Consider the following 14,408-nt stretch of genomic DNA (forward strand, 5'->3'; position numbering starts at 1 on the left):
TCACCATCTCCCTAAGTGGTGTTCTCCCGACCCCCTACTTTTAGGGATTTGAGGATTCTATCATTCCTAGGCAAGGGTACCTTTTACCCAGTCAAATTTTACAATCAGAACAAAACCAATCCAGATACCCCACCCCACCCCAATCACCTTTCCTTTAGTGTCTGAGTAGAACCCAACATCATCTCTTTGTAGTCAGGAATCAGTTTCCATAACAACCATGCCTTTTGTTGTGCCCAAAGTTGGCAGTCCTGTTCAGATGGAATGGACAGCTCTGCACGATTCCTTCACCACCCAACCCCTTGAATCCCATTTTCACCCAGTGCTGCATCCTGATGCGAGCTCTTTGCATGGACTGAATCCTACAGAAATTGGACCTTTTTTACTTTCAAATTCAAACATCTGTGGGACAAAGCAAATCCTTCTTTACTTCCCACACAGGAGTCATTTAGAAAAGCAGTGCGGTATTTTAAAGTTCAACCAATGAATAGATCTGAATGAGGAAGGATGTGTGAATGGCTGAATGGAGGCCAACCAAACTATAACAACAGTTGGGAGACTTATACCAAGGTCAATGGCATAAACTATAAGTGGAGAGCAACTAAGGTAGAAGGTAAGTCACATGAACTCTTTGAGCCTCAGCAATGCCTTTGTAATGGGCAGAGACTGGGATGCTATGTGGGATTGCATGAGAATAAAACCAAAGACTTAGTACCTATTATAGTGCTTAGCATGCAGTAGAAATTCACAGGACAATCATATTGTCAGTGAGGCAGAAGGAACAGAAAGGGACCCGTGGTTACATAAACAGGTGATTACAGTATCAGAACTGTCTTTTGTCCTTTGCAGAGTGAGGGTAACAGTATGGAGAGCAGGTATTTACAAGATTTCTTTATTAATTTGTGCATGTGTGTATGCTTGTGTATATGTGTGTGCATGTGTCCCTGTGTGTGGGTGTACTGAATGGTTTTGTGTGTCAACTTGACACAGATGGAGTTATGACAGAGAAAGGAGCCTCCCTTGAGGAAATGCCTCCATGAGATTCAACTGTAAGGCACTTTCTAAATTAGTGATCAAGAGGGGAGGGCCCATTGTGGATGGTGCCACCCCTGGGCTGGTAGTCTTGGGTTCTGTAAAAGAGAGCAAGCCAGGGGAAGCAAGCCAATAAGTAACATCTTTCCATGGCCTCTGCATCAGCTCCTGCTTCCTGACCTGCTTGTGTTCCAGTCCTGACTTCCTTTGGTGAGGAACAACAATGCAGAAGTGTAAGCTGAATAAACCCTTTCCTCCCCAACTTGCTTCTTGGTCATGATGTTTTATGCAGGAATAGAATTCCTGACTAAGACAGTGGGTTTTGTGGACATATCATGGTGTGCATCTAGAGGTCAGGGGACAAGCCTAAGGTACTGGTTCTCACCTTTTCACCTTGTTTGAGACAGACATCTCTGCACTGCTTCCTAAGCCCAGTTACCTATACCACTAACTCCCATGGATTCTCTTGTCTCTGCCTCCCATTTCCAAGTTAGGGATGTTGGGATTTCAGAAGCTTTTACTTGTGTTTTAAAGATTCAAACTCAAGTCATCTTGCCTGTGAGCAAGCATTTTCTCCCAGTGGCCCATCTCCCCAGGCTTTGTGGGTTCTCTTAGGAACCTTTTCTTCCTAAGCCATTATTCCACGTCTAGAATTGCAGGAAGGCATCTATTCATTTCCATTTCAGGGGCCCAAGAGAGTAAGCCTGGGAGATCTCCAGGGCCCACTGGCATCTCTAAGGATAGTCATATATAAGCATCTATATTTTTGAAACAGAAGCAAATATATATATGGACTGACTACTGAAGAATGTATTCTGTGTCCCACATTCCTAATGCTAGGATATTTCAATTATTTCTATGAGCAAGAAAAACAAGAACAAAGTTCTTATAGCACCTTCATTGCTGCAGTGACACACAGAAGAAAAATTCATACTTTTACCAACAAATCAGCATGACTATTTTTAAACAAGGTTCCTCCCTACTCCCTCAGGTGCCCATGGTCCCAGCAATCCCCCATAACCACTGCCCTCAAAGCCCTTGCTTTTTCCCCCTCCATTTTAAAACATTTTCTTTGTTTCTAATGGGGGTTTCACTACAAGGTCCAGGCTGCTTAAACCTACGTGACCCAAGCTGGCCTTTTATTCACGTCCTGACTCAGCTTACCACGTCCTGCATTACAGGCATGCCTGGCCCTCAAGCTTTTATCTTGATAAAACTATTTACATATTTAGAACAACATTTTTTTTCTGTGTAGTACTGGGATTTGAACCGAAGACCTTGCACCCACCAGGCAAGCCACTGAGATGTATCCTCAACTTTCTTTTTTTCCTTTATTTTTAGACATGATCTTGCTGAGTTGCCTAAGCTGGCCTTGAATTCACTTTATAGGCAGACCCTGAATTTGTAATTCTCCTGCCTTAGCCTCCTTAACAGGTGGAAGTACAGGGCTGTACTACCAGGCCCAGCTATATTTTTAAATATTACTTAGACCACAGGTCTCCAAAAGCCTTCCTAAGCAAGACCTTCTAGTTTGGTGATATGCTTTCTTGGCCCTAGGGGTTGAGTTCAGAGCCTAACACATATCAAGTGGGGCTGAATTCAGAGCCTATCACATATCAAGTAAGTGATCCACCACTGAGCTACATCCTCCTGTCTCTTTTTCTTTTCTTCTTATAAAAGACTTATTTTTATTATTTTTAGTTGCATATATGCATGTCTGTCTGTATGTGGGTATGTGCACTTGAGTGCTCACAGAGGTCCCTGGAAGGAGGACCATCACTGATTCCCACTGTGTCTTGCTTTGTGATGGTCACAAGTCTCATCAATATTCCAGAGACACTGTGAGAAAGGACACTAACCTGCTCCCAGGTGGAAAAAGGAACAAGTTCTGGTGGAAACATAACAGGCTCTGCTGCAATAGTACCAAGAATAGATGGATGGGGGCAGACATGATGGCACACACCTTTCATTTCAATACTTAGGAATGCAGAGGCAAGTGGATGTCAGTGAGTTGGAGGCCAGCCTGATCTACATGGTGAGTTCCAGGCTAGCCAAAAGAGCTACCATACAATGTTAGGCAACAGGAAACCATGGGAGCTGTTGAATGCCAGAAACCAACCTCTGCAGGAACTGGCACTGGGTTGGAACCTGCATGGGCATCTCCCTGTGTTCTCCCTCAGCAGCATTCAGCACTTCCTTCTCTGCAAAGGGCTAGACAGTAAGCGCTTCCTGCTTTGCCATCCACACAGCATGTCCTGAGTCACACACTCTCGCTGTTCAGGTACAAACATGTTCATCGACATGACGGAAAAGCAAAGCAATGACCATTACTACCATGATGCCCAGTCTTGGTTGTCAACCTGACTACATCTGGAATCAAGTAAAACAGAAGCTGCTGGGTGGTCCTGTGAGGGACTCTCTTGGGCAAATTCTTTGAAGCAGTAAAGCCCACCTTACCTGGGCAGCACTTTCTGGTGGCGGCCCAGATAACAGGAGAAGGAAGCAACGTGCTGGGGATTCCAGCATAGACTGAACATCAGCAGCTCTCCAGGAATCCTCGAAGTCTCCAACACCAGATTGGGACTGTGGCGACATCAGCCTCATGCCAGACTCTCCACCTCTCCACTGTGAAACAGCCATTGTCGGGCTACCCTCATTGTATAAGACAATCTAATGATTCCCCTTTAAGATATATAGTCTTTCTATCAGTTCTGTTCCTTTAGAGCATCTAATACTAATACAAATGTGCTTTAGAAAACTTATTTATAGACAGGCAGAGAGTGGTAATTGACAGATCCCTGTATCACAGCCTGGCTTCTCATGATCTCTCCCCAAGAATATGTCTACGGCATGAGACATCTGAGGCATGTGAAGAGCACGATAGCAATGGTCTTGGTTTCTTCACACCTCCCTGTATCCCTGTGCTGGGCTCAGGAGCACTATCTAAGCCAGACTGTGCCCAGTTTAGTCCGTGGGGCAGTACTAAATGAGTACATGGAGAACAAGGCTCATCCTCTTGCTGTTTCCAGGTCTTAAGACATACCTGCATTTGCATTAGCTCACACCCATCTGAGACTTCCCCATTTCTCAGTCAGTGCAGACCAGCAGCCAGCACTGACTGCCACAGGAGGTCATCTAAGAACAGCTGCTCCTTGAACTTCCCACCAGGTGACCATGGTCCCATGAGTGACACCAGGAAAGACTCAAAAAGATCTGCCAAGCTGAGCCCAGTCCAGTTTGCTAAGCTAAACGCACAATTATTCCAATCAACCAAGTGTTATGTGGTTTTATTTTTCCACAGCAAAAGAATAAAATGCATTCCATGGGAAGCTCATCAACCTCTACAGATACAACATGAGAAGCAAAGAGGTATATTTACAGGAATGGTTTTTTTTTTTTTTTTAAAAAGGACAGAGAGAGTACATATTCTTAAATATATGTATTTTGCATTTCGAAGATCTTGTCACCACCAGTAGGGATGAGCCCCCTTGTCCCTACCTGAGCAGACCTCTTTGTAGGTGGGATTGCGTGTGTGGCCTCCTGCAAAGCCCACTTGGGTTGAGTACACTCCTTTCAAGACCCAGAACTTGCGCTCAGCTCCCCAGAAGCAGCCCATTCCTGCAGAGAACAAAACACAGATAAATCATGTATCCAAATTAAGTTGGTCACTGTGTGTCACCGTGTGTCGCCACAGCTGTTAGCTGAATGAAGAAGCTGTTCCTGTTATCTGATGATCAAAAAGGCCCAAGACTCTGTCTTATACAGCAAGGTTTTAATGCTGAAGAATGATTTAGTTCCAGCAAGACGGCTCAGCAGGTAAAACTTGCTATGGGAACCTGATGGCTGGAGTTCCAAGCCCAGAGCCACACAAGCTGGATGCAGGCCCTCACATCTATAATCCCAGCACTCTGTGGCAAAATGATGGTAGGGTGAGGACCTAAGAATCACCCTGAACCATGTGCAGAAATAACAAGAGGCTTCAACAGGTAGAGAAGGAACTTCAGTTCCTAGGAAGTTGCCCTTCTATGTCCACATGCAAGCATACACACATGTGAACAATAATAAACAGACATTTTAAATTTTCTTAAAATAATTTAAAAATAATTTGCATAGAACATCTGTTTATTCTCACACTATAAAAATATGGAAAGCCTCAGAGTAGCAAAAACACACTTTTGCCAACAACATAGTAAAAGGATAACTATTTTAAGGATATTTATGTGTTTACTTCATAAGTTAATAGAAATGTATGCGATCGTCAGCTTCTGGATCACTGTAGCAGGTTCTGTCGATGGAAATGGGGAAGCACACAAGACCAACAAAGACTGAGGCAGTTATTGCAAATTAGCAATTTCACAGATGTGTTCCGTTTTAATAAAAGTAAGTAACAATAAATTTGCAAGTGATAAAGCAAGGCTCACTGAAAGTAAACTTTTCTGAGTTCTGTTCCTGGGCATGAGTAAGGGGCTTGAGGTTGGAGTCGGGCAGCCAAGAAGTCACAGTCAACAAAGCCACAGTCACCTCATTTACACCAGTTACTCCATCCCTTTGTTATCTGAGAAAACTAAGGCCTGCCCCTCCAAACCATGCATGTCCACATCATGAAGGCTGCGTGAACACAGGCAGTTCCTCGGCGGCTCTGTATACCTGCTGTTCTCTGTCCTACTTCCACCCATACGTAAGCAGGACTGCTCCCTCGCTAGAGTTTTATATGCTTTTATTAAGCCATATAGGATTTTATTGATTACTTTTCTTTTTCTGTTGGTGTGATAAAATATCATGACCAAAGGCAACTTAAGGAAGAGTCCATTTTAGCTTACAGTTTCAAAGAGTGATGTGTCTGTAATGGTGGGGAAGACGTGGCAGCAGGGACAGGAAGCTGAGATATTATATTTCAACCATTACAAGAAGCCAAAAAGAACTGTAAGTAGGGTGAGGCTATAAACCCTTAAAGCCCTCCCCTAGAAATGGACCTCCTCCAGCAAAGCTGTACCTCAAAAAAGTTCCATAACTTCCACAAACAACACCATGCACTGACGACCAAATGCTCGAATAACGAAGCCTACGGGGAACGTTTTTCATCCAAATCACCACACTGAGTTCAAGGTAAAGTAAGAGCAGATAAGCTAACACATGCCTCCAGCTCACACAGTCTACACTAGCACATGCCTCCAGCTCACACACTCTACACTAGCACATGCCTCTGGCTCACACAGTCTACACTAGCACATGCCTCCGGCTCACACACTCTACACTAGCACATGCCTCTGGCTCACACAGTCTACACTAGCACATGCCTCCAGCTCACACACTCTACACTAGCACATGCCTCTGGCTCACACAGTCTACACTAGCACATGCCTCCAGCTCACACACTCTACACTAGCATATGCCTCCGGCTCACATGGCTTTACACTAGATAGACTTGTGATGGGAATCTAAGAACATATATTTATCACTTTCTTGACGTTTGTTAATATTGTACTCCTAAAGCACTCAGAGCAACATGGTGACTAAAAAAAGATGGAGGACGGAAAGTTCTACCATATTCAGAAATGTTCTACTTGATAAAATGGGAGAAGAAATCTAACAAAAATAGGTTAATAGCTTTCAACAATGATAGATCAAAATAATGAAATCCGATGCAGTAAAAATTACCATTCTGTTGATAGTACAGCATGTATATGATTATATCATAATTATCTACAGCTAAATTAAAAGGAAGAAACACAATTATATGCATGCTTTTATTATAATCATAAAGAAATAATCATACCAAAACAGACTGGAGAGAATTATACTCAGGTTGTAACCATGGTTCTATCAGAGTGAAATGTGTGAAAAGGACTGTTGTATTTTTCAGACTTTTCTGTCCTTGGGTGTGGTGACTCATGCCTGTAATCCCAGCACAGGGAAAGCTGGGAGGGCAAGATTTCCTCAAGTTCAAGGCCAGCATGGGCTACAGAGCAAGACCCTATGCTCAAAAAACTGTTTTATCTGTTGTAGATTACTATTCATTTAATAATGAAAAACAAACTTTGTTTTTAAAGTAGAACAGGTAAAGACAGCATAAGAGTATATGTTATTTGAGCTGCCCACTGTAATACCATCTTTCCTGTTGCCAAGGAAATTGTTTGCTGGTAGTAAATATAAAAACTGTACTGAGCACCTCTAAAACTGAGTGCCCCATGTCTGTGACAGAGGGATCGCTGGCACGCTGGTCTTCTTGCAGAGTCTGGGCTGAGCAGAGACCAAAGGCACCGCTGGAGAAGAAGCAAAAAGGAGCTGAGCAGCGCCTAGAGGTGCAGAAAGCCCTGTGAGCTGAAAACAGCGCCTATGGAGGGTCCCATGTTGCAGCTCCAGGAGCAAAGCAGTGCTGTCCTGCACCATGACCGGAGGTGATGGCGTGAGGCTGCGGTGGATGCCCACAGACAGCGTCCAGCCCCATGCTGTCCAGGCCACCCATCTGTATAGTACAGCAGTCCTCCTTTATCTGTGGCTTCACTCTCTTGCCAACAGTCATTTATCTAAAAATATTCAGTTGAAATTTCCAGAAATAATCAGTTCCCAGATTTTAAATTGTGCCCCACCTCATGTAGTGTGATTGCACATTACCCTATTCCTCCCAGTAAGTACATGAGCCATCTCTTGTCTGGTGTCCACATGTCTATTCTCTCCACCCATCAGTGACATTGCCGCCACAGATATTAGATCCACTGTGACATTATTTCAGTGCAAGCATTGCCACTTGCCTGCCTTAGTGAAGGCCTCAAGTGCAAGAGGGGTATGCACAGGCATTCCAATACACTGACTAGAAGCCATGGAATGTATGCATAGTGCCCTGTTGCTTCAGGAAAGCCCTGAAGGGTCTTGAAGCACTCCCCCATAAAGGGAGTTGACTGTTCTATAAGCTCTTAAAATTTATCATGTTTTTGGAAGTAGACCTGTGGCAGTTTGAATAAAATGTCCCCATGGTCTCAGGCATTTGAATACTAGGTCACCAGGTGGTAGAGCTGCTTGGTGAAGCTTAGGAGATGTGGGTTTGTTGGAGGATGTATATCACTAGAGGTGAGATTTTTGAGTTTAAAGACTCACATGATTCCCAGTTTTCTGTCTTGTGCTTGAGGTTCAAGCAGTGAGCCCTGAGCTGCTGCCGTCAGCATCTAATCCTGTCCCCTGCCTCTCTGCTCCACTATCGTGGATTCTAGCTCTCAGGAACCTGGACCATAAGTCCCAATAAACTCTCCCTTTTATAAGTTGCCTTGGTCATAAAGTTTTATCATAACAATAGAAAAATGACTAATATAGAAGCTGGTACCAAGAGTGGGTCATTGTGGCCATGCTGCTTCTGGAGAAGTACAGAAAACGTTGGGTTTGGGGATTAGAAAAGTGGTTGAGAATGGTAAGCAGAGCTTAATGGGCCATCCTGCTAGAAACCTAGAAGACAGTAGTTCTGAGAGTCACGCAGACTGAGAATCACGCAAGTCCAGCTCAAGGGACTTCAAAGGGGAGCAATATGAGCAGCTGGGCCAGAGATCATTCTTGTGATATATTGGCAAAGAAAACGGCTGTCTGCTTTTATCCTGAGAACTTGCCTGAGTAGTGTACTCATTTCCTTGGTGGAGGAGGTCTCAATGCCCTGCTGTTGGCTCTCACATGGTTGTTAGTAATCACTCCTATGTATATATACCATGAAAAGAGCAGGTCAGACAATAAGCAGTTTAATGAAGAAAAAGAGCACCAGGAATCTTAATGTTGCAGCCAAGGCTTGCAGACAAGGGGGTTAAGAGAGGCCTGATCTGTGTTGGAATAAAGGGAGGGGTGTCCTCAAGGCAAGATGTCATCCAGCTCTGCTTTCAACTCTTACAAAGGAAGGGCCTAAAGGGATTTTAAAAATCAATGACAAAGGAAAAAGATTGCAAATGTGATTTAAGGGGGCCAGGCTCCCTCTCAAGCAGGCAGTCAAACTTGGCAGTGTTGTCTACATGCTTCCAGCTTTAGAAACATGAGGGATACACAGCGCATTGCAGAATCTTCCTCCATGGTTAAGGAGAGCTGCTGAGGCCAGGCATATGGCAGGGGAATCCCTACAAGGAGGCCCTGAAAGGTCCCTACAGGAAGCTGTGAGAGTGGAGCCTGGATTGCCTTAAAGACCCAGGAAGTTAGAGATGCCAGAGTCATGGGGATGTCTGCCAAAGAGAGCTGCAGACAGGGAGTGCAAAGCTGGAAGGGTGGAGTCATCTAAGCCTTTCTGACACTGGATATGGAGCTACAGGAATTTGCCCTGCAAAGGTTCCATATTGCTTTGGTCAAGTATTTTCTCACTGTGCCCCCATTCCTCTTTTTTGGAATAGTGATGCATATTTTATGCCACTCTATGTTAGAAGCATGCAACTTGCCTTTTTATTTTATAGGGGTTTACAATTAAGGGATGGATGGACTTGAGTGTCAGAAGAGACTTTGAACTTAGACTTTTAAACAGTGTTAATATTGTAAAACACAGGGGACTTTTGAAGTTGGACTAAATGCATCTGAATTATAAGATGGCCTTAAGAATATGGGAGCAATTAGACAACAAAAGGAGATCAAGGGGATACAAATTGGAAAGGAAGAATTCAAAATATCACTTTTTGCAGATGATATGATAGTATATATAAGCGACCCTAAAAATTCCACCAGACAACTCCTAAGCCTGATAAACAGCTTCAATGAAGTAGCTGGATATAAAATTAACTCAAGTCAATGGCATTTCTGTACACAAAGGATAAACAGGCTGAGAAAGAAATTAGGGAAACAACACCCTTCTCAATAGTCACAAATAATATAAAATACCTTGGCATGACACTAACTAAGGAAGTGAAAGATCTGTATGATAAGAACTTCATGTCTCTGAAGAAAGAAATTAAAGAAGATCTCAGAAGATGGAAAGATCTCCCATGCTCATGGAGTAGCAGGATCAATATAGGAAAAATGGCTATCTTGCCAAAAGCAATCTACAGATTCAATGCAATCCCCATCAAAATTCCAACTCAATTCTTCAACGAATTAGAAAGGGCAATTGGCAGATTCATCTGGAATAACAAAAAACCTAGGATAGCAAAAACTCTTCTCAAGGATAAAAGAACCTCTGGTGGAATCACCATGCCTGACCTAAAGCTGTACTACAGAGCAATTGTGATAAAAACTGCATGGTACTGGTATAGTGACAGACAAGTAGACCAATGGAACAGAATTGAAGACCCAGAGATGAACCCACACACTTACGGTCACTTGATCTTTGACAAGGGAGCTAAAACCATTCAGTGGAAAAAAGACAGCATTTTCAACAAATGGTGCTGGCACAACTGGCTGTTATCATGTAGAAGATTGCGAATTGATCCATTTCTATCTCCTTGTACTAAGGTCAAATCTAAGTGGATTAAGGAACTCCACATAAAACCAGAGACACTGAAAATTATAGAGGAGAAAGTGGGGAAAAGCCTCGAAGATATGGGTACAGGGGGAAAATTCCTGAATAGAACAGCAATGGCTTGTGCTGTAAGATTGAGAATCGATAAATGGGACCTCATAAAATTGCAAAGCTTCTGCAAGGCAAAAGACACCGTCGATAAGACAAAAAGACCACCAACAGATTGGGAAAGGATCTTTATCTATCCCAAATCAGATAGGGGACTAATATCCAATATATATAAAGAACTCAAGAAGGTGGACTCCAGAAAATCAAATAACCCCATTAAAAAATGGGGCTCAGAGCTGAACAAAGAATTCTCACCTGAGGAATACCGAATGGCAGAGAAGCACCTGAAAAAATGTTCAACATCCTTAATCATCAGGGAAATGTAAATCAAAACAAGCCTGAGATTCCACCTCACACCAGTCAGAATGGCTAAGATCAAATATTCAGGTGACAGCAGATGCTGGTGAGGATGTGGAGAAAGAGGAACACTCCTCCATTGTTGGTGGGATTGCAAGCTTGTACAATCACTCTGGAAATTAGTCTGGCGGTTCCTCAGAAAATTGGACATAGTACTACAGGAGGATCCAGCAATACCTCTCCTGGGCATATAACCAGAAGATGTCCCAACCGGTAAGAAGGACACATGGTCCACTATGTTCATAGCAGCCTTATTTATAATAGCCAGAAGCTTGAAAGAACCCAGATGCCCCTCAACAGAGGAATGGATACAGAAAATGTGGTACATTTACACAATGGAGTACTACTCAGCTATTAAAAATAATGAATTTATGAAATTCCTAGGCAAATGGATGGACCTGGAGGGCATCATCCTGAGTGAGGTAACCCAATCACAAAGGAACTCACACAATATGTACTCACTGATAAGTGGATATTAGCCCAGAAACTTAGGATACCCAAGATATAAGATACAATTTGCTAAACGCATGAAACTCAAGAAGAATGAAGACCAAAGTGTGGACACTTTGCCCCTTCTTAGAATTGGGAACAAAACACCCATGGAAGGAGTTACAGAGACAAAATTGGAGCTGTGAAGAAAGGATGGACCATCGAGTGATTGCCATATCCAGGGATCCATCCCATGATCAGCTTCCAAACGCTGACACCATTGCATACACTAGCAAGATTTTGCTGAAAGGACCCAGATATAGCTGTCTCTTGTGAGACTATGCCAGGGCCTAGCAAACACAGAAGTGGATGCTCACAGTCAGCTATTGAATGGATCACAGGGCCCCCAATGGAGGAGCTAGAGAAAGCACCCAAGGAACTAAAGGGAACTGCATCCCTATAGGTGGAACAACAATATGAACTAACCAGTATCCCGGAGCTCTTGTCTCTAGCTGCATATGTATCAAAAGATGGCCTAGTAGACCATCACTGGAAAGAGAGGCCCATTGGACTTGTAAACTTTATATGCCCCAGTACAGGGGAATGCCAGGGCCAAAAAGGGGGAGTGGGTGTGTAGGGGAGTGGGGGGGTGGGCATGGGGGACTTTTGGGGTAGCATTGGAAATGTAAATGAGGAAAATACCTAATTAAAAAAAAAGAATATGGGAGTCAGGGAGTAAATGTGGTAGTTTGAATATTTGCTCCCCAGCTTCATCCCCACTGTTTGGGGAGGTTTAGAAGGTATGATGGTGATGCACTCTCACCTCTGTGGAACCATACGCTCAAATAAACCTTTTCTTCTCTAGGTTGCCTTGTTCATAGTGTTTTATTACAGCAATAGAAAAGTAACTAGTAACTATAACAAAAGCAAAACATCAACTGCAAGTCAAAAGGTAGTCAATTTCCAAATATTTACTAGGGAATAAGCAAGGAGCCCTGGTGGGGAGGATAGCCAGGCTCCAGCTAGGCAATGTCTCCTGAGGAGGTGCCTGTGCCAGAAGTAAGAGGGGAGTGAAAATAATGCTTGAGTTTACTGAATATTACTGAGTATATAATAAAAATACTCTACACTTGGTTTTGAGTGTGTGTGTGGTTGTGCATGAGCAATTAAACAGGAAAGCTAAGTTACTCTTCATTTTAGTTCCTAAACTATCTGGAAGTCAATTTTTGTATAAGGTGGAGATTCAATTTAACTTTTTTTTTTTAATTACAAAGGGCACATATCCCAAATCAGTAGTTACTTACTAAATAATACACACACACACACACACACACACACACACACACACACAGGTTTTCTCCTCCAGGGATCTCTGTTACATTCCATTCATCTATCTGTCCTCACATCCAGACTATACTCTGTTCATATACATATTCAATTACTATTTATGCAGTGTATAGTATAGTATAGATGCCAGGAAATGGTCTAAGCACTTAGAGTACAGAACTAAGAAACAGTCAGGACCTTACCTTTTTCTGGGGTATAGATTGCAGTGGATAAATACAAACAAACACAGAAATCAATAAACAGATGATGCAGAGTACAAAAAAAAAAAAAGAATTTTAAAAAGTACGAATAGAGCCATATGAGAGAGAGCAGGAATGGAGAGGGTGATTTAACACTACTCAAAGTGGGTCCTAAAGAGATGCTGGCTTCAAACAGATGCCACAACAGTGGGGTGATCATTTAGATACCTGATTGAAGTCTCATGTACCAGCAATGAGGAGACTGTCACATGGGAAGAAACTGTGTGGCAAGTGATGGGAAGGATAGCAGAGGTACCCATGGATGTGAGGCCAATCAGGTCAAGCCTTGACAGATAATGCAAGGTCTTGGAATTTGATCTGAAAGAGATGGGCAGATGCTGGTGAGGGCTGAGCATTGGAAGGCATGAGGATTCTCCGGCTGTTCTCTATGGAGAACAGACAGGACCAGACAGACTCAGGGAATGTGTAGGAAAATAGTTGTCAGGTGGGAGATTCTGATAGTAGAGGACCAGTCAGGAGCCATGATTAGACTCTGGAATATATATATATATGTGTGTGTGTGTGTGTGTGTTATGTATATATACATAAATATATATATATATATATATTTATGTATATGTATATATACATAAATATATGTAGATTGTGTAGCTTATATGTGTACATGATATACATATGTGTGCCCATGTGTATGAGGCCACATGTTGATGTCAAGTCTTCCTCAGTTGCTCCTCACCTTGGTTCTCTGAGTCAGGGTCTCTCACTGAGCCTGGAGTTCCTAGGTTGGGCTAAGCTGGCTGACTACGGAGTTCCAGAGATCCACCAACCTCTGCTTCTGCCCAGCACTAGGGTTAGAGATGTGATCCACCACACCCAACTTTTATGTGGATTCTGATGATCTGAACTCAGGCCTCCTGATTGCAAGACAAGCACTTTACTGACAGAGCATCTCCCCAGACCCTGGAACATATTTTAAAGACAGAGTTTAAAAGATGCCCTGGCAGGAGGGAAGCCAGTGAGAGAAAGAGCAAGCTAGGGCTACATCTCAAATCACTGGTTTGCATGGAGAGCCCTGAAGGGAGTCCAAATGTCCTGGGAAAGCTCAAGAGTTCTAACTACCTCCTCTAATGAGCCCTGACGCCTGGCAGTGAAGCCTCTTACCTTACTCCTCAAAGTTTTCTTTGCTATTCTGACCCTTTATTATTCCCAATTTGGTTCAATATCAGCTTGTCAAGTTCCATAAAAATACCCTCTTAAGATTTCGACTAGAATGACATTGAATTTATAGATTAAAAGTATTTGGCATGTTAATAATACCTCATCTTTCTATCAATGAGTCTAATATCACTTTCCATTTCTACACATTTTCTTGGATAGTCTTTGACACCGTGATACTGTTTCTGCACAAGACGGCATGTCTTTATCTGACATTGTCCTATGTGCCCTGGCTTGTGTTATTCTTAAATACCATGTTCTCCTATTAAATGTCCTCACTGCTTTCTACTAAAATAAAGAAATCTCACTGACTT

The 14,408-nt window shown here is 42.9% G+C and overlaps 1 protein-coding gene across 10 annotated transcripts in view; it reads right to left on the reverse strand.

The window, feature by feature from the left end:
• The window catches only part of Msra (methionine sulfoxide reductase A), a 333,283-nt gene that overhangs the window by 157,916 nt on the left and 160,959 nt on the right, over positions 1–14,408 (reverse strand). For 7 of the 10 annotated variants that reach the window (NM_026322.4, XM_030247606.1, NM_001253712.1 and 4 more), the window contains one exon: positions 4,528–4,647. The exons of the other annotated variants lie outside the window; for them this stretch is intronic. In NM_026322.4, the coding sequence (NP_080598.2) occupies positions 4,528–4,647 (120 nt within the window). The remainder of the gene's footprint in view (positions 1–4,527; positions 4,648–14,408) is intronic. 10 annotated transcript variants of the gene reach the window in all.

This window comes from Mus musculus, chromosome 14 (genome assembly GCF_000001635.26).
Source record: "Mus musculus strain C57BL/6J chromosome 14, GRCm38.p6 C57BL/6J".
In the NCBI taxonomy this organism is placed as follows: Eukaryota; Metazoa; Chordata; class Mammalia; order Rodentia; family Muridae; genus Mus; species Mus musculus.